The sequence below is a fragment of the Aphis gossypii genome, chromosome 1 (genome assembly GCF_020184175.1).
Source record: "Aphis gossypii isolate Hap1 chromosome 1, ASM2018417v2, whole genome shotgun sequence".
NCBI lineage: Eukaryota > Metazoa > Arthropoda > Insecta > Hemiptera > Aphididae > Aphis > Aphis gossypii.
Genome location: NC_065530.1, coordinates 50,148,081 through 50,173,954, shown reverse-complemented (window position 1 = coordinate 50,173,954; position 25,874 = coordinate 50,148,081). Strand labels below are relative to the sequence as shown.

Here is a 25,874-nt window from a genome sequence, read left to right as displayed (position 1 = left end):
GAATAAAAACTCAATATTATTCAATTATATTATTTTTAATATAGTAAACAAAATTAAGTTGGCACTTCATTTTAACCTTGTAATATAGAATATATTAATTTGTTTATTAGGGACTATTAAATATACAATAAAGATTAAAAAATTCAAATTTATGATAAATAATAGAATATTTTATGGAAGTGGAAGTATGGTTAAGAGTTATATTTTGATTATAAACTAATAAATTATAATATACATTTTATGCCATCTTTTGTAACTTATTTATATATCATCTTTAATGTTATAAAATAATATTAAGTCAGATTCACGCTAATAAAAGTGTATATTATTCATCATATTTGGCACAAATTTGTTAGTGTGTTAGAAAATGTATGCTTATGTGAACATGCTCATAACATAACAATATAGTAGATAAATATTTATTCATTCATACATACTGTTAGCCATAAGTTTTTGCTCCACAACATAGATTTTTGATGAAATATTTAATGAACGATTCTACATCTAACCAACCTTAAATTCTTACTAGTGTGGGTGGACTTTGAAAAAGTCTTACAATTTCCAAAGTTTTCCAAATGTTTCCAAAGTATAATTAATGGTAAAATGTTATTCAAATATTCAAATTAGAGGATTTTGTCTTTATAAGAACTCAATTTGCCTAAACTACTTTATTAATTATTATTATCTTAATTAGGCAAAAATATTTTATTACTTAAAACCTGGGGTCATATTAAACGATTGTTTAGTTTTAAGTTAATATGTGTACAGAGTGTCTTATTATTATTAAGTGTTTTTCAAGTGGTATATAGGTGATAAAAATATTAGTTAGTATTATAACTTATTCTCCCACCAAAAACTTTTATTTACACCCTGTCCAATATTTGTTTACTAGTTTAGGTATATATTTATTATTATATTATATAATATAGGTAGTTCTTGAGTGTTATTGAATGTTAATTTACCTATCTAATTTATTTCACGTTAGTTATTTTAGCTTTCATTAACTCCATACCTATACTGATTAATAAGTCGATGTGCAACTAAATGGTTACATAAATAGTATATAATGTATCAGTCAATTGATTTTAAAGGGTATGATTTATCGAATGAAAGGGAAGAAATTGTGCCTATTGGATCCTTGAATCATCTATCAACAAAATATGAGGTATTCATTTATTTTGTTTCGAAACATTTAAATGTGTGTGCCAATGTCATAATAAAGACATTCTCGTCAAAGATATAAATTATTAAAATAATAATGAAATCTTATTCTAAATTATGTTTTTATTTTGTATAACTGGCTAAACTTAGTATGCAACTGGTTAATGAATTGGAAATTTAGTAAATAAACCCTAGTTCAAAAATATTATTCATGGTTATTTTTTAATATAATATATTATGATTTATGAGTTATGGGCTGGCCAATGGTCATTGAAAATTATAATATTTTTTTTATCATACATGCTTACAATTTACTCTTTTATTATTATATGTATAATATTTATGTAAAAAACTAATAATTATAAAATAAAGTCCAAATTAAAAATATTTACATAATTTATGTACCAAATCTATTATTGTTAAAATTAATTCAAAAATTTAAAATAATTATGAATATAATTAAAATTATTGATTTTTATTATATCTATTAGAACATACAAATTGAAGTTTTATTAATATCCAGATTTCATTTATAAATGCACACATAATTAATAAATATAATAAATGATGTTAATATTCACTATCAAAATTATTTTATGCCTTACACAATAACTAAATATATACCTATACAAGGTGATTCGCCAAACATATGCTCATACCAATTTTTTCCTTTAAGAATATATTTAAATTCTGATTTTTATAAAGTTTTATTTGTACAAGGTACCTATTTATTGATGTTAATTAATATGACTATATAAATAATATATTTTGTATAGGATATAGCAAACAATACTTAACATATCCACAATCAGTTAGCTCTAGATAAATAGATAAATACATAACAATCTCTAACCCCTCGCTTAAAGAAAAATACTAAATATATCACTTATAAATACTTAAGTATTTGTTTTTATCCCAGTGGCGTATTTAGGGGTATCTTTTAAAGGTATCTTCAACCTATCTTATTGTGATATTATTTTAATTTGTAGAGCTTGGATTATGAAGTCATCGAAAATGAGTTATACCGTGAAGAAGAACAGAAAAAAGGTTATAGATATGTTGTACAAAAAGATTTTTCTAGATGGATGACATTTTTTTGGATTGGGGTAACAGTTGCCTTTATTGGAATAATAATTTTTGTTTCAATTGAAATTGGAACTACTTTTAAGTTCAACATGATCAAAAAATGTATCCTTTTATTTAAATACTTAATTTAAAATGTTTATTATTATTTATTAATATAACTAAACATGAAAAAAAATCTACTTTATCAAAATTCAACATAAAATTAAAATATTTTACAATAATTATGTCAACACTTTATTTTTACATCAAATATTATGTGCTTTTACTGAAAACTTATTGAATATAATATGACTAACATGAATCAACATTGTTAGGGTTAACTCTTTCTTAATATTATTAATTTGCAACTTATAAACAAATTTTAAGCTACCTATAAATAGGTAAGTAATAACAAAATATTTCACCTCTCATAATTTTCTGGATGAATGTAACTACTAATTTGTATAGACTACAGACAGCTTGTATAATCAAATTATTTTTATAAATCTAAATTACAAAATTGATGTTAAATTTATAATTACCAATACAAGTAGGTATATTATTTTATATTTACTACAATAAAAGAAGGGTCAATATTTCTTTACTACAAATAACTCAGACTTTGATGATTGTACAGAAAAGGATTGTATAGTTAAACCTTATTTAGTGGCCCTTGTACTAAACTTAATTCCATCATTAATTGGGTCGTGTCTTATAGTTTATGTTGAAGTAAGTATACAGTATAAGTCTTGATAAATATTATACAATGTACTCCAGGGGTGGCCAAACTTTTTTTGGTCACGATCTACTAAATATGTACTTCACCTTTGAGGATCGACTTCCATAGAAAATTTTTTTATTATTGAATAACTATAATTATTAAGAAACATATAGAGTGAGTGGCTCTAAAAATAAATTCTAACACGATAAACTTTGAAATTGTTCAAGATCGACCGGTCAATCGCGATCGACTGTTGGCCGCTCCTGATGTACTATGATATACTGTAATAATAATTATAATGTTTAATATATTTCATATTGATAGCCTATGGCTAAAGGTTCTGGTATCCCGGCTGTGAAATGTTTTTTAAATGGAATCAAAGTACCTAGGTTGATTAGACTAAAGACATTGGCTGTCAAAGTGATTGGTGTCATTACTGTTGCACTTGGTGGTTTGTGGGGTGGTAAAGTAAGTCTAATAGTCATTGTATATAAAGTATAAAGCATATTATTTTGATACCTGTCATATTTCATCAAATAAAACAAGTAGATTATAGACATTATCAATTTAAAAAAAATTTATATTATTGTTATTAAACGTGAATATGTGTTAATAACACCTAGTATTTATACCTAGTATAATTATAGGTATTTATAAATAATATTATGTTCTTGTATAAGTTTTAATTCATTTTTTTTAGGAGGGACCTATGATTCATGCAGGATCTATAGTAGCTGCAGGAATTTCTCAAGGAAAAAGTACAACTTTCAATAAAGATTTGGGTGCATTGAATTTTTTTAGAGAAGACCATGAAAAAAGAGATTTTGTATCTGGAGGCGCTGCAGCAGGTATAGCTGCTGCTTTTGGTGCTCCAGTAGGTATGTCATTCTGTAAAATATTCTTGTAATCTTGTGTATTTTTTTATTTTTGTCAAAACTATATACATATATTTGATTATAGGTGGTTTGCTATTCAGTTTAGAAGAGGGTGCTAGTTTCTGGAATCAAGCACTTACATGGCGAATATTTTTTGGATCTATGATTTCAATGTTCACATTACATTCTGTTTTAAGTGCTTATCATGGACATCCAGGTCAAGTCATCAATTTTGTTTTTCTACTTATCTACTAATGTCTAAGCATTTCGTATAATTTTAAAATAAATAATAATTTATATTATAGGTGACCTTACATACAAGGGTTTATTAAATTTTGGAAATTTTGATGATTTATCATATCATATACTCGACATTCCAATATTTGTACTTATGGGTATAATTGGCGGCTTGACAGGAGCATTGTTTTGTCATTTAAATCTCCAATTATTTAAATTTAGAAAAAGGTAAATCACAACAGTAAATAGATGATTAAAATTAAAGAGGTTGCAAGTACAAAACAAGGATAGTTACACAGTTTACATATTTTAAAACGCATACAAATATATTAAATACCTAATTTAGTTTACAATTTACTGTATTCATTTTTTATTTTAAAATTCAAAAAAAAAGTTATTAGTTTTGATGTTTTACAGATATGTTAATAAGAACTGGAAAAAAGTCTTAGAAGTTTTAATTGTATGTTTGACTACAGTGACTATCAGTTTTTTACTCATTTTATTTAATACTGATTGTAAAAAATTAGGACTTGATCCAACAGATCATCCTATTCAGGTATAAATAAGTATGACAACAAAATATAATAAAAAGTAAATTAATTCTGTAAAAATTAAAAATAGTAATAATAATGGTTATATGATTAGACTAATAAAATGTAAAGGATTAATATGTAGTATGTTTTATTTATGTTTATATTATGTTAGTTTGGATGCAACGATGGTGAATTTAACGCTATGGCTGCTTTATGGTTTCAGCTTTTAGAGGGGACGGTACGATCATTGTTTCACGATACTCCTGGTACTATAATTTATATATATTTGTATATGGTACTATTTACAATTTTTGGCATTGATTATGGTTTTTATTTTATACTTTAGATGTTTTTAATACAACTACAATAATTTACTTTGGTATTTTTGCCTATTTCATAACTTTGTGGACTTACGGAGTGCATTTTAGTGGTGGTGTGTTAATACCTGGACTATGTACTGGAGCAGCATGGGGACGGCTTGTTGGACGAACAATATTTCATTTTTTTCCAAATACAGTATATTAATATGCTATAAACTTATAAATTATTACTTATATTCCATGGAAAACTGTTACTTTAATTTTAGAATATAGGTATTTATTCCTTGATTGGTGCTGCATCACAATTGGGCGGAATTACAAGAATGACAATTAGTTTGACAATTATTCTAGTAGAAGCTACTGGAAGCATAACATTTGGCTTACCACTTATGATATGTTTAATGACTGCCAAGTGGGTTGGTGATTTTTTTTCTGAAGTAAGTGAATTATTAAAACTTATTTCATTATAAAATTAATATTATTAATACTATTATTAGCTGTGTTTGGGCCGTTCTTACAGTGTCCAGTTAAGTGTCGGTTAAGATTAACTGGTAGAATTCTATCGGTTAACACATAAGAAATTCTGTCGGTTAGCGTTATCAGACACTAATCAAAACAGCCCTTAGCCTGTCAATTATGTTGTATAATATTTGTCATATTATATGAATTACAGTGATGTTTTTAAACATAGATTGCAATAATTAAATGGATCTATAAATTAAAATACAAAATAAGAAATTAATAATTTAAAATTTAATTATTTTAATAAATTGCATACCTACATACCAATATACTATGTATTATTTAATAATGTAAATAATATATTATATACACACTACTACACTAGTATATTTTATATATTATTTAAATAGTGTACATACATTATATATTTATATCATCATAGGTATTATATTAATTTATGTTACTTGTAAGTTGTAAAAATAAGTACTATGTAATTGTCAGCTAGGAGTTTGGTTAATAAGTGTCTTTTTAAAAGTAAATAATTTAATTTAATTATTTTAAACACATACACTTTAAATTTTTTGTAACTAGAACAAAATAGAAGTGGGGGATTCTTATTTCATACTTGTAATAATTATAAAAAAACTTAAATTATATCTACTATTCTAATCAAAATAACTTTTTTTAAATGTAATACATAGTTTTAACTGTGAGTTTATTTTATATAGAGCATATATGATACACAAATTGAGTTAAGCGGTATGCCATTATTAGCTTGGGATCCTCCCCCATTATCTTCTAATATTTATGCTGACAATTTAATGACACATCCAGTTATTACATTTAAGACTAAAGAATCAGTTGGAAACATTGTAAAAACATTAAAAAAATATTCCCATAATGGTTTTCCAGTAATTGAATACGTACAGAATTATGAATTAGTAAGTTAAAAATTAGTTATTTTATTAATTATTAATTAAAAAAAAAAAAAAAATTGTTATCAACAATACATTATTGTATTTATTTAGGATGAAGGAAAAACTAAATGTTATCTGCGTGGTTTAATATTACGATCACAACTAATTGTACTTTTGGAGAACAAAGTTTTCGATGGACCACTGACTAATTATTGGGACTCTATTACAATGGAAACTTTTAGAGAAGACTATCCTAGATATTCAAGTATTGAAGTAAGTATTTAATTACTTTGAATACTGTATTCAGAAAATGAAAATGTTAGCACCTAACAATAATTATAATTATTTATTTATATATAAATACTAATTTGTATTCAAAGTAAGGTTATGAGTTAAGTTATATTCTTTCAATTTATACATCTAGAACACTATTGTATTTCAAAACAATCCAGGTAGAATATTCAACTGATTGTACTAGGTAATATTTTTGGTATACCTAACCAAGAATTGATACCTAGATACAGGTCAATAATTTTAACTATTTTCCTATTAATTTCAGCAATTTGTAGAAGATAGTACAAATTAACCATCTTGTCTGAGGTTCAAAAACTACTAAGTACTGCTTTGGATATACTGCAGTACTTTATGGCTATAAATCTATTTATGACATACATTTTAACAAATGTCCAATAATACAAAGTTACCTATCATTACAGTTATGTATTAAGTTATGGTATCACTATACATTTTATTACAAATTACCTACTTTTCTTTTCTTTTTCATATCTTATGAATATTTCTTTATTATATAGCTATTTTATTTTGTGTATTATCTGTTATTACAAATTAGGCTCATGCCAGTTTTATTTAATTGAATAAATTATTATTATTATTTTTATAACAGGATATTGAACTACTGCAAAATGACCTAAAACTAACAATAGATTTATCGCGGTTCATGAATCCATCACCATATATTGTTCAACATGTGAGTATGCCTAACAAATTTCTATAATATTAATTTTCTATACTTAGTAGTTCATAAGCTATATTATGTACACTATATGGATAGGTACATACATTATTCATATTACTTACTTAAACCTTTCATTTATAATGTGAAGTAGGTATCTATTTAAATTTGTATAAAACAATTTAGATATAAGGACGTTACACTAACATAATTTGTTCTGTCTTACGGCTGTAAAACATAGCAAATTTGCGTTTAGTGGAATCAATTATTTACTGTTAGCTTCAATGTTAGAGTCAATTTACCTAATATTAAACTTAAATGTAATAATATTTATCTAGAGCATCTCATAGACTTTTATTAGTATTTTAATTTTGAAGTTTTAAAATTTTACACAACTAGAACTCATTTAAAAATAAATATAATATCTAGGTAGGTACTGACATTCAACTAAGATTTAAAAAATATTGTAAATTTGAATTCTTAATTCTTACTTGGAAAATTAGAAATTCATAGTTTTTAATTAAATAATACTTTTATTTTAATACATTCGGATATTCCTAACTTATTTTAAGTATTATAAGTACTTAAGACTTTAGTCTAATAAACAACACTTTAATATAATTTTTATTCTTTTTTTTATATGTAGACAATGTCATTGCCACGTATTTTTAAATTATTCAGAGCTATGGGACTTCGACATATAGTTGTTGTGAATGATTCAAATGAAGTAATTATTTCTTTTTTACCTATTAATTATTGTAATTAAATAATCAATTTGTAGATAGTATATTATTCTCATTGAAATTATAGGTTGCTGGGATTGTGACACGTAAAGATTTAGCTCGATATAAAGTTATTAGACACATGGGTAAAATCAGTGTAACAGAACTAAAGTTTTCAAGCAAAATGGAGTAGGTAAATAATTATCCTAAAGAAATTAACATTAATTTTATTGATTTTTTAAAAAAAATTGCTTTAAAACATTGGTATATCTGTTATAAAGTTATAAATGGCATTTTTACAATGAGTTATATTTATATAATGTATCTATAGGTATATAGGTATTTATTATTTATATTGTCATAATGATTTAATTAAAATTCTTAAAAATATTAAAAAATAAAATTGTTAAATGTGAGTTTTAAACCTAAGAGGCTAAGAACAACAATATTGAAGATCAACCTTTCTTCCAAATTTAATTTTTGAATGAAATATTATATTTGTATGTTGTTTTATTATTATGAAATTATGCAGGACAGATATTTGTAAACAATCTTTGAATTATTAGTTATTTAAATATTATGTACTTGTACTGACTTGTAATATTGTAAAAATAAAACATGATGATATACCCATCAATATACTTATTTTATGTATTTATGTAGATAAATATTAGAATTTTAAGTTGGTAGCATAATTTTTACTTGATTATTTTTTTTTGTGTTATTGTGCATGTTTAGAACGTATTATTTATTTTTAATTCACTAAACATTATATACCTAATGATAAATTGTTACCTAATTTAATTAGGTAATTCTTAAGTGTTGTTAATTCATTTAAACGAATAGCCTTTTTAAGTTAAATATAAGAACATGAAATTAAACCTTTTTACCAGTTCATGTTCTTATTCTGATTATAATTAGGGGTAGTGACTTCACGCACTTAAAAACCTAATAAAAATATTATTAATTTATATTATACAAAGTATATAGGTATAAATGTACATTGTATAAAAATTAAAATATTAATAAAAAATGAATCATTGACAAACGAACACTGATCTATTTAAGTATCCCTTGAGGCCATATTCACGATTTAAGATATCTTTAATCGTGGCCGTATAATATATAAGTGGACTTTGGTTCGTATATTTTGACAAAAGCATACCCGTGGTTCATAAATTATTTATTTTAAATAGTTCCGTAGTCAAAGAAAAAAACACGACTCACACTAATTTGTTTGAATATTATTTAAAATTCATCCTATATTGGTACACTATAGGTAATTTTACTGCGATATAATTTTGAGTAACTACTTTGAGTTTAACTACTTAAATACTGTTACATAAATGATTTAAAATCTATTAATTTTAAAATTGCTATAAAATTTATGACCAGAATCATTGGATTCATCGAAAATGTTTTTTTTTTCGCTTTCTTTGTTAACCTATACTCAAATTCAGGAATTTCATAACGATCTACTATTTTTTTTTTTGGCTGCATCTTCGTAGGTTTGAAAAAACAACATTCCTCGCAAGGATTTGACATACCTAAGCAACTAATGAGTTACGGTTACCTATACAATTCTAATGCAAAACTCAAATCTATTAACATTTAAAAAACTGACCAAACTGTAGGTAATAGTTTACTCGTTTTATTAAATGTTTGAAATACCTACGTCATTTTTTAAATAATACTGCGACTGCAGGGCCGGCCTTGAGTTTTTATCGCCGTCCTAGGTTAGGTTAACATTTCTGTATACTAGAATATAATAATGTAATAATTAAATCGATTTTGTTCATCCGAAATTTGCCGCTGCCTATTTTGCTACCGTATTGGGCTGGCCCTAATTGAATACATATTAAGGTCCCTATTGAATATCGGGAAAATTGTAAGTGACCACCTGATGCGTGTGTTGTGTCATTGTGAAGTATGAGACTGTCAATAGTCAAATCACATAATAAATTTAATTCATACTGTGGACGGTCTTAGATCTATCGTTGATTGATGAATATTACTGTAGTAATACAAAATACTACATTATTACTTCTATGATAGTACTTAAATAGTTAAATACAAAATTGAAAATACTTAATGCTGTTTTCAGATTGTCAAGCTTTCATAGGTAGAACTTTCATTTTTCAATAAATTACAGATTACATATTCTGTGTTTTGTGATAACATGATAATTTTTAATTACATATTATTATCAAAGATATTTTTTAAACATAATATTGTCATATGTGGTATTATCACAGATTATATATTAAGTATAGTAATAGTACCACAACCTTAGATTATACTGAATGCCTTAAGGCAGTATTATAACTATAAAAGTAAAAGATATAGGTATTAACTATTAGTATTATACTACATTATACTCATTACTTTTAGACATACTCAATGGAATCATTATTTATCGATAACGTGAAAAATTACAATAAATTATTTCGTGCAATTAATGCTCAATATTTTATAAAAAATTTGCCCTTGCTGTCAAAAAGTTTGAAAATTAATTGAAAAATTATGTAACTTATTATTTTAGCTATTTAAATTAAATTGTGAACGATTAGTCTATTACATAGGTAGTTATTTTCAATAGATTTTTAGCTATTGTTCAATACAAAGCAGTTAAATGAACAGCAACCAAAACCGATTCACTGTAAGTATATTTAATCTGCTAACAAGATTTGATTTTACTGAGAGAATTTTAATTGTGTTGTATTGTTATTGTTAGCCATTTCATTTTCGCTGTAAATAATACTATCTATTTTAATAAGGGTAATCAATTAATTTTGTTTTAAAAATGTATTATTATTTAATATCTAAATACTTTATGTAATCAATTATCATAAATGTATAACAATAAAAATTAATATTGTTCATTTATTTATCTTGTTATGTAATTTATTGAAAAAAACTTTTATAACATATTTGCATAATAATTATTTTCAATTTAAATTGGCACATCTTGTTCATGTCTTGTGATACAACAGTTTCAAGTCATTGGTCAATTGAGTCATCAGACATCAGTTATCTGTAATACACTAATGCTGCTCTAAAGTAAAATAGGCATGTTTATATTGGATTATGACCGTGAACATAATTGATATCATAGAACAAATTGTTGTTATTTAATATCATTGTTCAGAAGTTTTCTCACTATTTATGATAATTATATAGCACAATAGGTATCACTCATATAAAACATTTTTCAATTTTTATTGTTTTTATTTTAATTATTCAGTTGTTTTAACATGCTTGTTTATTTAATGATTGAACTAGACTAAATACGGAACCATGTCTCATAACAAAAAGTTTGATTCATTTTCCGAGAAAGAAGATTCAGTGCCAATTGGATCATTAAATATTTTATCTGCAAAGTATGAGGTGAGTTATTACAGTAGAATTACTTATTTATTGTAAATGTGAAATATATAATATGTATGGATAAGTTTGTATAATCTGGACCTACTCAATAATTTTAGTTGAGGTATGATACTAAAAAACGTCATATTATTGGTGATGGTTATTGTTATAAATAAGTTAAATTTAGTGAATGGTATGGACTTCCTTGTTTATAGAATTCTTGATCATCTTCTTTTAGACCTAAGGTCCATGTTTTGGCTATAGCCCGATGTTGCATCTTTCAGTAAGTTATTATTTTTATAAGATATAATCATGTGGTGAATCATTCCAATTATATGTGACTTACCACTACATAAATAGGTTAAATCCAGTTATTCTTACATAGTATATTAGTTAGCTATTGTTAAAAAGCCCTAGGATTCGTGGTTATTGTTGGACAACATATTTCCTGATAATTTTTTAGATTTGGTAACCTGTAACAGTATCCCGCACTATAAATTGAATGCCTTATTTATTTAATATTTATTTGAATAATGTATACCTATTTAAAATTATTTTATTAGTATTAAATAATAATGATGAAATTACTTTTTTTAGAGTTTAGATTATGAAGTTGTTGAAAACTATGTTTATCGTGAAGAAGAACGAAAAAAAGGTTACCCATTTGTAGTTAAGAAAAATTTTGTAAGATGGATTATTTTCTTTTGGATTGGTGTAATTACTGCTACTGTTGGTATTATTATTGACTTATCAATAGAAACTATTGCAGATTTTAAATTTAGTCATGTTAAACAATGTATCCTTTTATGATTTTATTCTTATTTGGTTTATAATTTAATATTTCATATAATAAATTCTTTAAGTATATTTCCTGAATTTTATACTTATTAGATATTGATAAATGTAATCAATCGGACTGTTTATGGAGACCATATTTATTATTATTGGCTTACAATATTGTACCAGTTTTAATTGGATCTACATTAGTTGCTTTTGTTGAAGTACGTATGTTTAAAATAATTATTTGTGTATTAATTATTATTTAGAATTTAGGTTAATTTAATAAAAAATTTTCCAGCCAGTTGCATTAGGATCTGGAATTCCTCAAGTGAAATGTTACCTCAATGGAATTAAAATACCAAGATTAGTTAGAATAAAAACTTTATTTATAAAAGTTATTGGTGTCATTACCACTGTTGTAGGCGGCATGTGTGGAGGAAAGGTAAATTATTAATTAAATATTTTAGATTCTAATCAAACTGAGAAATAATATTAAAATTTGAAAAGAGTTTAATTTTAAGTAGGAAAATATAAAAAATAAGCAATAAACATAATTTAAGAACTTGTTACTAAGAGCTGTTACATCAGTATATTTTGTCAATCTCTTGCATATCTCTTACATTTAGTGACAAATATTCATATATCCATGTTTATTACTGTTTGGTTCAATTTACTGCAAAAGTCCTCTATTATAAGTTTTATAAAAAAAATATTGGCTAAATAGCTTTATAATATTTTTTATTTTTTTATCAAGATAAGTAAGTTTTAATTTAACATAATATCTCTTATTTTTAACCATTAATAACTTAAAATTAAAAATTGTATAAGTATAAATATTAAGTTATCATTAAAACTGCAAAATATTTTAAAAACAATTTTTATTTAAGGAAGGTCCCATGATTCATGCTGGTGCAGTTATTGCTGCTGGAATTTCACAGGGGAAAAGTACCACATTTCGTAAAGACTTTGGAGTTTTAAATTATTTCAGGGAGGATCATGAGAAAAGAGATTTTGTATCTGGAGGAGCTGCAGCTGGTGTTGCTGCTGCTTTTGGATCACCAGTTGGTAAATATATTATAAATATTATTATTATTTGTATTCAACAACTTCTAAATTATTCTAAGGTGGCGTATTATTCAGTTTGGAAGAAGGAGCAAGTTTTTGGAATCAAGGGCTTACTTGGAGAATATTTTTTGCATCTATGATTTCAACATTTACACTAAATGTAGTTTTGAGTGCATATCATGGTCATCCTGGTAATATATTTGTTAACTGTGTACTAAGAATAAAACATGAAAATGTTTGAATATTTATTTAATTTGATCATGAAATAGGTGAATTAACATATTGGGGCTTATTGAATTTTGGCAAGTTTAGCAATTTTGCGTTATCTTATCAAATATTTGAATTACCAATCTTTATTTTTATGGGAATTATTGGTGGATTAACTGGAGCATTATTTTGTCATCTTAATTATAAACTCACCGTGTTTAGAATGAGGTAATTTATTTATTGTTTCATTGTCTATTGTAATTTTTTAATTTATTGTAAACAAATAAATAGTATTCATATTTTATAAAAAGAATACTTAAATGAAAGTTGTAGTTATATAACTATTATATCTAAACTAAAATTAACTTATATTTTTAATCCTGACATTTGTTGAAAACAATTGGATTTTTAAATGTTATTTTATTTATTTGTTTATTTTATATATAATGAAAATATAATACTTAATATATTCCAGTAATTAACAATATAATATAATATTTAAAAGTTGAACTATTAATATTAATATTAATAATGTAGAACTAAAATATATTTAAGATTCATAAATAGAATTTATGACATTATTTAGCTAAAAATATTTTCCATAGTTTTTTATATTTTACTTGTGTAAAAGGATACTCACTAGTCACTTAGTCACTATATTAAAGTTTGATGTGAATTGCGATGATCATTGGTTGTCGTTGTCTGGTTAATATTGGTGTTGTGTGAAAGGTGAGGATAAAACACGTACACTAAATACAAAATTGAATGTACAATGTATATTAGACTTAATTAGAATGAAAAGCTGATACAAATTACACTATTGTTCACTCAAAATGATTGGCGGTTGTCATTATGGTCCCAGTCGATTTCATATTATTGACTTCACTAAGGGAAGCTTAGGCTTGTACATTCAACTGGCTCAGTCTTGTGTTCTATTTTTCCTATGATTGGGTAAGGTCAGAGAGAGTCTACTGAGTCTCCTTATTTGTGTCTCAAATAGACAGTTAATAGGAATAAGCGTTTGCAGTACGTTGCATTGTTTCTACTTTGTACATGCAATTGTTGTAAACCACAACCGATATATAAGTATTTAATTAAAATAATATCAGGTTAAATATATATGCATACAAAATTTGTTTTAGTTTTAGACTTAAACTAAAAATCATTACGAAACATTTAGGTAGTAAAATATTTTATATATTTCATTTTATTTTCCAGGCATTTGGTAGATCGCTGGAAGAAAGTTTTAGAAGCAGTTCTGGTTTGTTGTTTTACAGCCACTGTGGGAGTTTTGTTAATGTTATTGCAAAATGATTGTAAACCATTGGGCCTTGATCCAACAAAAAATCCTGTTCAGGTTATAATCATTTTAATATTAATATGTAGTGGAATTATGTCATTGATATTTTTGGGTATTTCTTATTAGTTAATACACTTTTTTTCTTATTTTATAATATCATTAAAACCTTGCTAATAGTTAAACATTTTTAACTACAATTTTGTATACTTAAAATAATTATTAGATAAAATATTTAAACTAAAAATCAATTAAATTTTATATTGATTTATGAATTGTTATTATCAAAAATTAAGTAAAAACATTTTTTTTTTTTTTTTATTTAGTTAAATTGTAACGATGGTGAGTATAACTCTATGGCATCGTTGTGGCTTCAAGTTCCTGAAGCTACAGTTAGATCATTTTTCCATGATCCAACCGGTAAAAAAATTTTGGAATCTTAAAATATTATTTTATTTTAGTCAGCTTCTAAATATTTTTGGTATTTAATTTAATTTTTCAGAATCACTCAATGCAACTACATTAGCGTATTTTGCTATTTCTTTTTATTTACTTACAACTTGGACATATGGTTTAAGTGTTAGTGCTGGTCTTTTTATTCCGTGTTTAGCTACTGGTGCAGCATGGGGACGACTTATTGGACTTGGAGTTAAGTGTGTATTTCCAAATGTTGTAAGTTTCATTTTTTTTTTTTTTAATATATAATTATGTACATATATATATTTATAATTTTTATGCATATTAATATAATGATTTATGCAATACATTATTATATTTAAGGATGTTGGAAAATATGCATTGGTTGGTGCTGCATCACAACTTGGTGGTGCTGTTCGTATGACCATTAGTCTAACAGTTATATTAATTGAAGCAACTGGTGATATAACATTTGGTTTACCACTTATGATTTGTCTTTTAACAGCAAAATGGATTGGTGACTATTTTACAGAGGTTAGATACCTATGTATATTTTAATAAATATTATATTGTTATTTAATCAAAAATATTTATATTTATTGGATTTAATAATTTTAATATTATTTGCTTTTACATAATATTTTTTTTATTATTTTTAAGAGTATTTATGACATTCATATACAATTGAGTGGAATACCGTTGATGGCTTGGGATCCTCCACCATTATCATCAAATATTTATGCTAGTGAAGTCATGTCTTATCCAGTCATTGCGTTTAGATCAAAAGAATCAGTAGGAAAAATTGTGGATACTTTAAAAAAATATACATATAATGGATTTCCAGTAGTTGATGACGTTTTTAATTCTGATTCGGTAAATTTAAAATTTGTTATAAAAATAGAATCATAGTTTAAAGAAATATATATTATGTATTTTAGGAAGGAGGTAACAATAAGCTTACCGGTCGCTTACGCGGATTGATACTTCGATCTCAACTTATTGTACTATTACAAAACAAAGTGTTCAATGAAGTTCCTTCTGCTTGGGATAATGTTTCTTTGACCACTTTTCGAAAAGATTATCCGAGATATTCAAATATAGATGTAAGTCAAATTTCTTAGATATTTTTATTCTCATACTTATATACTTATATGGTAATGGTTTGATATAGCTCCAACACTTAAATAGTATTTAAGTGATAACAATAAAAATAATAATTATGAAATTATGAGTTTATATAATGATATATAAACTCATCATTAATATAAGTCAATGATACTTATCAATGTTATTTCTGATCAATTTGGTACACTAACTATGAAACATTCTTTAGTTTCATAGCATATACCAGTGGTATACCTGGAGGTTGCAAATGATAGGTTTGGGGGTCACCAAAAATAATTTTTTTTTTCATAATATTTAAAAATAAAATAAAGTTAATTTTTTATTTTGTTCTATATCTATACAATAACATGTCATTTTAAATTGTTCGTAACGCGTATCGAATGGTATCGTATACATATATTTGAACGATTTGTCACAAATATTTATTATCAGTGATGTATTTAGGGAGGGACTGAGGGGGCCTTGGGCCCCCAGGCGGTACATTTTGGAGAGGATTTTGATATAATACGGTACCTGGGTGATAAAAAAAAGTTATGACACTCAGATAACCTGTGGCGCATAATTCCTAAATACGTCTCTGTTTATAATAATTAGTTTCCTTTACTAATATTAAAACATATAAAACAAAGTCTATTTGTATACATTAACAGTTATTGTTTTTAACAGTATAATACTGTAATATGAACATTAATAGGAGTTGGAGGTTTGAGGGTTTGCCCTCATGGGTCTGTGAGATGTTCATTATTTGTGCGTCCCTTAAGTATTGTTCTAGTTGTGTCTATGATAAGTAGTAGATATTATGCATTTTTATGAACACTTTCTGGTATACCATTAAAATTATTTACTAATAAAAACTATTACATTTTTGTTTAGAATATAAATGTCTTGGACAGTGAACGGCAATATACAGTTGATCTATTAAGATTTATGAATCCATCTCCATATGTTGTACAAGATGTAAGTATATAAAATTTTAAATTAAATGTTAAGCTTATTTTTATTGTTTATAAACTAAAATATTGAACAATTTATTTATTTAGATGGCATCATTACCAAGGATTTTCCGACTTTTTAGAGCAATGGGCCTTAGACATATTGTTGTCGTTAATGATTCAAACGAAGTATTTATTACACAGATAATTACTTACCAAGATAATATAACTGATGATTTTTAAATTCACTTTATTTTAGGTAACTGGTGTTGTAACCCGTAAAGATCTTACCCGTTATAGAGTATGGAGACATAGAGGTGCTATTGGCGTTGAAGAACTCAAAGTGTCTGCTAAATTGTGATAACTTTTCTTACAGTTATAAGTTAAAGTAATCTATTAAAATATATTCCAATAATTACAAAAATTATTGTTCATTATTGTTATATTTTATCGAATTTGTATGACATTTTATATTTTATTTATTAAACAAATGTCAATTCATTATTATTATTGCATAAAATAAAATATTTTTATTGTAGTGTAAATCAGTGATTCTCAAACTATATTATTTAGAATGGCGATAGTATGGAAAATTAATAAATATATTTTTATTCTATTTATAACATTTTTTTATACGTATATATATTGATATTAAATAGGTATACTGTTAAATATACATAAATTATTTCTATGCATTTTAATTGTTACAAATGTATTGCAATTTTAAATAGTTCTATTTTGTCATTAGTGGCACATGACTGATCTGTAATACGCCAAAATAGTTTAAGAACCTCTGGAATAAATGATATGTAAAAACTGTGAAGTAAAATTTTATTTTGGAAGTGAATTACTACCAAATGCAATTTATTCTTTAGTTTTATTATCATTAATAATAAATTATGATTTTATATATTATATTATATTGGCAATAACATAAAATTATTATGTATAATTATATATAAGTTGTTATGTAATTTTCAATGTTTCAAAAAATAAAAAGATAATTACTAAATACATTTCAATCTTTTAGGTAGTATTTTACATACAATACATTTAATAACTTAATCAAGTTTAAATATTTTGTTGTAAATAATTTATTGAAAATTATCACGAATAAGTATTAATGATATAATCAGTGTAAAGCTTTGTACACACACAACCAATTTTGACTAAAAATAATTATGGTTATAGTATTCTTAAGTTATAAAAATATAAAAATCTTAGTCACACTCAATAATATACATTTATTTATGTATTAAATATAGGTCATAGGTACATAAAACCGATCTCACAAATGAGTTTTCTTTAAATACTAAAAAAAGTTCTATTAGTGAATAATGAATTTAAAGGCATATCAACTTCCATTTTTTTAAAAAGTAAAAAATGAAGAAAAATTAAATTATCATACATATTAGGTGCTTCGAAAAAACCTAAATTAAATATCTCTATTATTAATCTAACAAAATTTCCATCTATTACCACATTCATTGCACATAACAAATGTTGTCATTGGTTCATCAGCACTTCTTGTCTGGATTTGGTTGTATGTACAATTTCGTTTCTTACATTTACCACATTTCAGTAAATCAGTCGTAGTTCCCTGTACAGTTGCCAATTGAGCATCATCTATAGATTCTTTAATGAGTCTATTTCTCAATGTTTTCATCTCGTTACTGGCCATCTCTTCAGCAGTCATTTTAGCTAGTTGAGCAGGAGTAATAGCTCCAGCAATGAAATTGCTTCTTAGTTGTGGGTTTTTAGCATCTTTTAGATTTGAGTATCTACTTCGTACTCTGTTTTTATAACGAGCATCAGTGTTTTTAAATTCTGAGTAAATAGCATCTTCTAGTTCATCAGCCAGTTCTTCAATTGATGCACAACCACCAAGTTCGTCGTCTTCAGTTTTCAATGCAGTAATTAGTAAATCACGACATTTAAGACGAATCGCATCTGTTGTTGATGGTGTTGGAAACACTACTGGCTTTGGTGTATCTTTCTTTGTGTCGACTTTTTGTTCCCTTTCCTCAGACTTTTTTCGTTCTTTTTTATCTTTCTTTTGTTCTTGAGGTACAGACTTGTCACCACTTAATAATTTTTTCCAATTTTTAATCAATGCTTTCGAAAATGTAATTACTTCTTCATCTTTGCAGCTTTTTCGGAATGAATTAACAGTCATTCCTACTCGAGTCTTGGTAAGTATGTCCAGTGTGATCGGCAATTCTTTAAGAGCTTTCAATAAATCAAGAGCTTGGCTTTGGTCAGCATTTTCGTCAGACATGTTTTGTAGTTTGTTTTGAATTTTAATTATGTCTTTTTCAACCGACATTGTAAAGATGAAATCGGTAATCAATGAATGTTCATTAACAATTAATTACTTCACCAAATTCCGATGTTTGAAGAGTTGATTTAATACCGTGTGTACTAACAAAAATAGTATGAGTATTTCACGTTGTATTATAAACAAACACGGCGGCGGCGCGTACCCTCCAAAACAATTATTATTAAAATGAAGAATGAAACTTGAAATAGCAAAAAAATTGTTTGATGATAAAAATTAGACGCAGGCAGGTATTTTATAAGCAGTGACACCAATACACGTGAAATAACTTAAACACGCACTGTATCAAAAATAGTTTATAGGTTATAAACATGAAGATTCTCTAATCATATGGTATCAAAATATAACCGGTCATCTTCATATTTTGATTTTCCAATTTTCATAGATAACAAATCAAATTATTATCTTTTCCGGGGTCATTGCTATATTGCTTAAATATTTATTATTTAATAATAATTTATATTATAGTGCTTTCAGAATTACTGCATATTACATTTGCTTTGAAAATTTGAACTGTTCAACTGTTTGAAGACAGATTAGTAGGTTCAGTTGTTCAGTAACTGTTTGAAATAAGACTTTTGAGTACTTAAGTCTTAATAATATCACTTTTAACTTATGTCTTCAGTCTTTATTATTTTAGCAAATAACTTTTATATGCAATTTTTAATGAAATAATGTTTGTCTGCTTAATGTTAATTTAAATGAAAATACAATCATTTAGATATTTGCTATTAGCATTCAGTTGATACATATATTCATAATTGTGCATACCTATTGTCATAAGAAAAATATTTAAACATGATTTTAAAAAAGATTTCTGTTTGTTGTCATACACTTGTACGTTTTTGTCATTCAAATGTAAGTGATCAAGTTAATTTTTTTAATCTCAAAGTGTTTTATTATTGATTTAACATTTTTTAGGTTAAATGGAAGGAAAGAGTATTTTCTGGTATTCAACCAACAGGAACCCTACATTTAGGTAATTACTTTGGTGCTGTGTCCAAGTGGGTTCAATTACAAAATGAAAACAAGGAAGTCGTATTCAGTATTGTTGACATGCATTCCATTACTTTGCCATACGTTAGTTTAATATTGAATATTAGTTGTAAACTATGACTTGGGTTGATATTTTTCTTTTATATTAGAATACTAAGGATTTAGAAAAGAATGTTTACCTAATGGCAGCTAGTTTGATTGCATGTGGAATCGATCCTCAAAAAAGCACTCTATTTTTGCAATCTCAGGTGATTTAAAATTTAATTCTGAAACTTTAATAATATATCATAATTATATTTTTTCGATAGAAAAGTTACTAATTTAGTTATGTGATACTAAACATATAACCAGATTTTAAACTTAATTTAATCTTAAGGTACCTGAACATACACAATTAAGTTGGGTTCTTGGATGTTTGACTACTATGCCTAGATTGGGCCAGTTGCCTCAATTTAAAGAAAAGTCCTCAATTTTGAAAGATGTTCCTCTTGGTTTGTACTTATATCCAGTTTTACAAGCTGCAGACATACTTTTATATAAGTAATCAACTATACTTTTTATCTAATGTTTTCGTTATTGGCCTTTTTTATTTGTCATAGAGCAACTAAAGTACCAGTCGGCGAAGATCAAATTCAACACTTGCAGTTAGCTCATAGTTTAGCTCGTACATTTAATAAACGCTTTGGTGAAACGTTTCCTGTACCTGAAGTCCTTATTCAAAGTAAATAGAATGTATATATGCTGTATAACATACTTTAAATATCTAAGTTTTTAATTTTGTCTTTAGAGGATTGTTCTTCAAGAATAAGAAATCTTCGTGACCCTATGAAAAAAATGTCTAAATCTCATCCAGATGCCCGTGGGAGAATAGAAATTACTGATGAACCAGATGTCATTGTTGAAAAAGTTAAAAAAGCTGTTACAGATTGTAAATCTGAAGTAACATATGATCCTGAAAATAGACCTGGTGTTTCAACTCTTCTAACTATGCATTCACTTATTTGTGGACTATTGCCAGAAGAAATTTGTGAAGAAAATATGCTATTGGACACTGGGCGGTACATACATTTTTATTTTCTAATGTCTAATCTATGTTTTAAATATTTCTATAAACACAACAAGTAATAATTGAAAAAGAATTAAAATAGTTACAATATTACATACAGGTTTAATATTTTTACATGTATAATGTAAGTATATAACCAATGATAATATTATCATATGTTTTTTTTAGGTATAAATCTATAGTAGCAGAAGCATTAGTTGAAAAGTTTACTCCAATTCGTCAAGAGATTTTAAAATTAATAGATTCGCCAGAATACTTGAGCAAAGTTCTACAAGAAGGACAACAGAGAGCAAATTTGATTGCTTTAGATACATGGCAAGAAGTAGCTTCAAAAATTGGTACAATACCAAACAATAAGATTGAAATTCATACAACAAAAATACAAAATAATTAATTATTTAATACTATAGAATTGTTTCTAACATTAAAGAATTTCAATTTTTATTTAAACAATTCTCTTTTACAATGTGGGTTATTCTGGAATTGATTTTAAGGTTTTCCATTCTTCTAATTGTTTACGGGCACTTTCAATGTCAGCATCAGTTATTGTTGGTGTTACTCCACATTCAATTTCTTCATTTTTAGCCCATTCCAATGTTTCCAATTTTTCTTTCAAAAATTTTTCTTTTTCATTATCTAATTTACTACGGTATTCAGCCAATTTTTTTGCTTTTACTTCATCACACCATTGAGATGTTAGACGACGTAATGATTTTTTTCTTTCTACACGTTCATAAGTTCTATGAATAAAAATATAAATTATGAATGCAAATATTTTGTATGATTATTGTATAATTTACTTACGGGTGAGAATGATACTTTAAATCCAACTTTTCCAATAACCATTCAAACTTTTTATAATCCCAAGTTCGTAAATATTTCAGCCTTTTTTTACGTTTATCAATTATTTCTTTTAATGCTACTCTAGAATTTTTATCTCTTGGAGCCCATTTGTAGTGTTCTTGAAGATTACGAATGTTTGATGTCATACTGGCAACTAAGTATAAAAACATAAATATTTACTGGTTATTAATAGGGCCTAAATTTCAATGCAAAATAAAATCATTTTATGAATGTTTTAGCACATAATTTGCTTCACATAATAGATACTCGAAAGGTGAAACTTTTATTTTGAAATTTTTACCATTTCAATCTTTTGATAATTTTATTAATTTTAGTGCATTATATCACATTTATGAGCATTTTTAATAAATATTAGGAAATTTAAAATAATTATCAAAAAATATTGTTTTAATAATATTATGTGATATAATTATTTATACACAGAGATTATTGAATAAGATGTTTTATCAAGATTCAAACAAATAATAACTAATTAGTCAGTTGAGGTGACATCTCAATCAAACTTATACTAAATAAAACATTGTTCGGAATTTTATGTAGATATTATTAAACAATAATGAGTTTAGTTAAAATAAAGAAGTTTTTAAAATGCCAAAAGTTAAACCACTGATTATGTTATTACTTGAGTGTTTATCAAAAATTCAATTAGGTTTAATTTTTAAGGCCTTATTGCATTGGACATTTAAACTATATAAATAAACTGACAACATTATAACATGTTTTTCACAAAAATAATTATGAGGAACTGTTTAAGAAACTAAAAAAAAACAATATGTTATTTTAATTAATAGTTAATTACAATTTAAAAATCGTCTACTTATTTTTAACTGTTAACATAAAATGAACTATTACTAGGTTAAATAACTTGATCTATGTATCATTAGTGTTAATAGTACCTACTATTCTCGATCATGTGCAATTGCACACAGTTTGGCAGGGTCTTTTTTGTTAACATTAGCTAATTGTAATGTTATTAGTTATTATGGTTAAGGAATTTAAGTAATAAAATATTTTAATATATTTATGCACATTTCACTTAAAAAAATTAATTTGATGCTAATAAAAATATAATTTATAGTTATCAAATCAATATTAAGACCATACTTTGAACTTCACATGATGTAAAATCCAATTTATTGGATTTTACTTCATCAATAAGCTGTTGACGAGCTAGTTGCGTTGCATATCGCCGTCCCATGAAATCACATGAAAATACTTTACGCACATATTCGTTGGCTCTAAAATAAAATATGGTAAATAAAAATGACAATCATTATAACCTTGTACGTCATTAAAAAATGTTAAGTATTGTCAATCAATTACGTTTTTAGTTCCTCAGAATCTTGAAATTCCAATGGAGGTTTAGTCATATCCAGTGGTTCCAAAGGTGACAAGTCACCAGACTTTTTTGGATCCCAGCAAGCAATTTTTTCTGGTCGGACCCATTTTATATGTAAATCAGACTTAAGACCCCTAACTGGTAGGACTAAACTGTTGCCAGGGTGAATGAGTGAACGTAATGTTGTGAACATGGCGATACAGGGAAATAAACTGATAGATGTAAACGAACAATTATTATTTACTCATTTAAACAAGTCATATTTAAATACGAGTGTGAAGTTGGGTGACTAAAGCTAGGTGACTATTTTTCGGACGAATAGTGATAAGAAAGACCGAATACTGGGTTGCATTAAAATGTATAACAGGCGCAAAACGTTTCCAACCTCCTTCTAACATCCGCCAACCACAAGATAGCGCTATGTTAATGATTTTAGAGTTAAAAGCACTTTTCCATCACAATATGGTACAGGCTAAAGTCGCCAGGTGACTGTTTTCCGTACTACGCGTGACGGGCGTCCGTCCGTGGTTTTTAATTTTTTTCGTCGTGTTCCCCGGGGAGTCGCACGACTTAACCTACATATTCGGAAAGCCAGGAGAATATTGGTTAAGATTTGAAATGGTAACCTTCTAAAATTATATACAACCATGGTTATACGTTTGTTCTTTGGTTATACTAATCTATAATCTATAATAATTGATAAAGCAAATTTTGTATTGTTTTTTGGTTTTTTTATGCTTTTTGAAAGCTATATATTTAACTACTGGAAGATTTGTTACACTGACCACTTAAATGGAATCCTCATAAATTTCTCTACCGATAAAGTTTTGGGTTCACAATTTCTCGTTCTCTTATGTGTGATTAATATCATCCGCAAATGGACGACCACAATAATTCTGAATAGAAAACATAATATTTACCCTTGTTATTTTGTAATTACTATACCTATTTTTCAGCGTTAAAAGTTTTGAGACTTGTCATAAATTAAGTTATTATGTATGCATAAAAAAATAAACATATAACTGCATAAAACTATAAAATAGTCAAGTACAGAGGTTCAAATTTTAGTCACAATACCATTTGCAGCTTGCTTCTGTTAAAATACTTAGTCCTTCATCCACAGCGAACATTCTTATTTACTTATCGTTTGAAAGTTTAAAAGTAAATCTAAGTTGTCGGATAACAAAAATCGTTTATTATCTATATCTGTGTCTGTACCAGCCCCCCTGTATAATATCATAAACCGTGTTATAACCATAGATAATAATATATTATTATCTTATCTATCTCAGTGGGGATAACACTACAGAATAGTGATATTAGTGATAATAAATTAATAAATAATATTATGCATGCACCTTGACCTTATAGCTAATTGGCAATTGATAATACCGTGGTGCTCAACATGAAAAATTAAATTTTTGTTTTTATTTTGTGCTAAATAGTAAGTTTAATAATGATTTAATAGCTGTCAGTTTTTGACGTTTTTGTAGGTATATAGAAAAAAACATGTGTATTTGATTGCCATTTGTTACGTTTATGTACAGAAGAAAACATTAATAACTATCATAATTAACAATTACCTATGAATGCAATTAATCGCTATCCAGCGGCAACACATAGAACACGACACCCAGCAGCAGCATATATAGCTTAAATTAATAAATATTCATATCGTAATAATTAATAGTGTATTAATTTTATTTATTTACAGTTAAACAAGGATTTATATATTTGTTTCCACACAGCAATATTGCTTTGGAAAATTTATTAGTGTACAAATATGGTATGGAGTGAAACGTTGTTAGATCAAAAGTTAACATTGGAGATATAAAAGTTCTGAGTTCTATAATAAATGGATTGTTTGTATGAATATATATACACATTTTTTTATAGTAAGTAATGCTTTCTCATACATTAAATACCTGAGTAAAACACTATTTGCCGTCCCACTTTGAATCAGACTGCGGACTGTCAGTTATGCTTGAATACATTAAATTAAAAATTCAATAATATATTAAATGCAAAACTGTTGTAGTTACAAATTGTGTTTTAAAGAGCTATGTATGATGATTGATTTTCAACTTGTCGCGTGC

The 25,874-nt window shown here is 26.0% G+C and overlaps 5 protein-coding genes across 9 annotated transcripts; 3 read left to right on the top strand and 2 right to left on the bottom strand.

Annotated features, from left to right (window-relative positions):
- The first annotated feature begins 378 nt into the window (after positions 1-378).
- On the top strand, positions 379-8,623 carry LOC114121065 (H(+)/Cl(-) exchange transporter 7-like). 4 transcript variants are annotated; one of them, XR_007603274.1, is made up of 17 exons: positions 379-1,165; positions 2,151-2,349; positions 2,846-2,955; positions 3,272-3,415; positions 3,648-3,825; positions 3,908-4,039; positions 4,128-4,287; positions 4,477-4,615; positions 4,765-4,858; positions 4,939-5,108; positions 5,179-5,349; positions 6,103-6,315; positions 6,403-6,564; positions 6,716-6,769; positions 6,851-7,006; positions 7,196-7,279; positions 7,911-7,967. XR_007603274.1 is itself a non-coding variant. In XM_027983216.2 (16 exons), the coding sequence occupies exons 1-16, from the start codon at positions 1,067-1,069 to the stop codon at positions 8,177-8,179; spliced, it is 2,241 nt and encodes a 746-aa protein (XP_027839017.2). In that variant the 5' UTR covers positions 379-1,066; the 3' UTR covers positions 8,180-8,623. The 4 variants fall into 4 exon arrangements, 2 of the variants coding, with proteins under 2 accessions (XP_027839017.2, XP_050053545.1); XR_007603275.1 differs by lacking the exon at positions 6,716-6,769; XM_027983216.2 differs by lacking the exons at positions 6,716-6,769; positions 6,851-7,006 and adding an exon at positions 8,075-8,623 and having other exon boundaries at positions 7,911-7,991.
- Positions 8,624-10,291: 1,668 nt separating this feature from the next.
- On the top strand, positions 10,292-18,191 carry LOC114121068 (H(+)/Cl(-) exchange transporter 7). Of its 2 annotated transcripts, none has more exons than XM_027983221.2 (17): positions 10,292-10,645; positions 11,269-11,373; positions 11,950-12,148; positions 12,244-12,353; positions 12,431-12,574; positions 13,020-13,197; positions 13,257-13,388; positions 13,467-13,632; positions 14,623-14,761; positions 15,028-15,121; positions 15,204-15,373; positions 15,482-15,652; positions 15,779-15,991; positions 16,057-16,221; positions 17,117-17,200; positions 17,284-17,364; positions 17,435-18,191. In XM_027983221.2, the coding sequence occupies exons 1-17, from the start codon at positions 10,619-10,621 to the stop codon at positions 17,534-17,536; spliced, it is 2,280 nt and encodes a 759-aa protein (XP_027839022.1). In that variant the 5' UTR covers positions 10,292-10,618; the 3' UTR covers positions 17,537-18,191. The 2 variants fall into 2 exon arrangements, with proteins under 2 accessions (XP_027839022.1, XP_050053529.1); XM_050197572.1 differs by lacking the exon at positions 10,292-10,645 and adding an exon at positions 10,984-11,174.
- Positions 18,192-18,395: 204 nt separating this feature from the next.
- On the bottom strand, positions 18,396-19,714 carry LOC114121058 (transcription elongation factor S-II). The gene has a single exon (XM_027983206.2). It carries the CDS (start codon positions 19,499-19,501, stop codon positions 18,632-18,634), a length of 870 nt encoding a protein of 289 aa, XP_027839007.1. The 5' UTR covers positions 19,502-19,714; the 3' UTR covers positions 18,396-18,631.
- Positions 19,715-19,919: 205 nt separating this feature from the next.
- Positions 19,920-22,028, top strand: LOC114121057 (tryptophan--tRNA ligase, mitochondrial). Its single transcript, XM_027983205.2, has 7 exons — positions 19,920-20,371; positions 20,435-20,593; positions 20,659-20,757; positions 20,886-21,049; positions 21,109-21,230; positions 21,297-21,567; positions 21,744-22,028. The coding sequence occupies exons 1-7, from the start codon at positions 20,312-20,314 to the stop codon at positions 21,967-21,969; spliced, it is 1,101 nt and encodes a 366-aa protein (XP_027839006.1). The 5' UTR covers positions 19,920-20,311; the 3' UTR covers positions 21,970-22,028.
- On the bottom strand, positions 21,956-24,117 carry LOC114121059 (28S ribosomal protein S15, mitochondrial). The gene is made up of 4 exons (XM_027983208.2): positions 23,763-24,117; positions 23,544-23,677; positions 22,380-22,572; positions 21,956-22,315 (listed from the first exon to the last, which is right to left on the bottom strand). Exons 1-4 carry the CDS (start codon positions 23,969-23,971, stop codon positions 22,048-22,050), a joined length of 804 nt encoding a protein of 267 aa, XP_027839009.1. The 5' UTR covers positions 23,972-24,117; the 3' UTR covers positions 21,956-22,047.
- Between the last annotated feature and the right edge of the window lie 1,757 nt (positions 24,118-25,874).

What these genes read in the sequence shown, in the direction of transcription:
- LOC114121065 (XM_027983216.2), top strand. Translation starts at nt 1,067, where the DNA reads ATGTATCAGTCAATTGATTTTAAAGGGTATGATTTATCGAATGAAAGG. An exon ending in TGCTTATCATGGACATCCAG is followed by an intron (nt 4,040 to 4,127) that starts GTCAAGTCATCA and finishes TTTATATTATAG; the next exon opens with GTGACCTTACATACAAGGGT. An exon ending in CACCATATATTGTTCAACAT is followed by an intron (nt 7,280 to 7,910) that starts GTGAGTATGCCT and finishes TTTTATATGTAG; the next exon opens with ACAATGTCATTGCCACGTAT.
- LOC114121068 (XM_027983221.2), top strand. Translation starts at nt 10,619, where the DNA reads ATGAACAGCAACCAAAACCGATTCACT. An exon ending in ATTTTTCCATGATCCAACCG is followed by an intron (nt 15,122 to 15,203) that starts GTAAAAAAATTT and finishes TTAATTTTTCAG; the next exon opens with AATCACTCAATGCAACTACA. An exon ending in TTGGTGACTATTTTACAGAG is followed by an intron (nt 15,653 to 15,778) that starts GTTAGATACCTA and finishes ATTATTTTTAAG; the next exon opens with AGTATTTATGACATTCATAT.
- LOC114121058 (XM_027983206.2), bottom strand. Translation starts at nt 19,501, where the DNA reads ATGTCGGTTGAAAAAGACATAATTAAAATTCAAAACAAACTACAAAAC.
- LOC114121057 (XM_027983205.2), top strand. Translation starts at nt 20,312, where the DNA reads ATGATTTTAAAAAAGATTTCTGTTTGTTGTCATACACTTGTACGTTTT. An exon ending in GCAGACATACTTTTATATAA is followed by an intron (nt 21,050 to 21,108) that starts GTAATCAACTAT and finishes TATTTGTCATAG; the next exon opens with AGCAACTAAAGTACCAGTCG. An exon ending in ATGCTATTGGACACTGGGCG is followed by an intron (nt 21,568 to 21,743) that starts GTACATACATTT and finishes TGTTTTTTTTAG; the next exon opens with GTATAAATCTATAGTAGCAG.
- LOC114121059 (XM_027983208.2), bottom strand. Translation starts at nt 23,971, where the DNA reads ATGTTCACAACATTACGTTCACTCATTCACCCTGGCAACAGTTTAGTC. An exon ending in GATTCTGAGGAACTAAAAAC is followed by an intron (nt 23,678 to 23,762) that starts GTAATTGATTGA and finishes ATTTTATTTTAG; the next exon opens with AGCCAACGAATATGTGCGTA. An exon ending in TACATCATGTGAAGTTCAAA is followed by an intron (nt 22,573 to 23,543) that starts GTATGGTCTTAA and finishes TTTTATACTTAG; the next exon opens with TTGCCAGTATGACATCAAAC.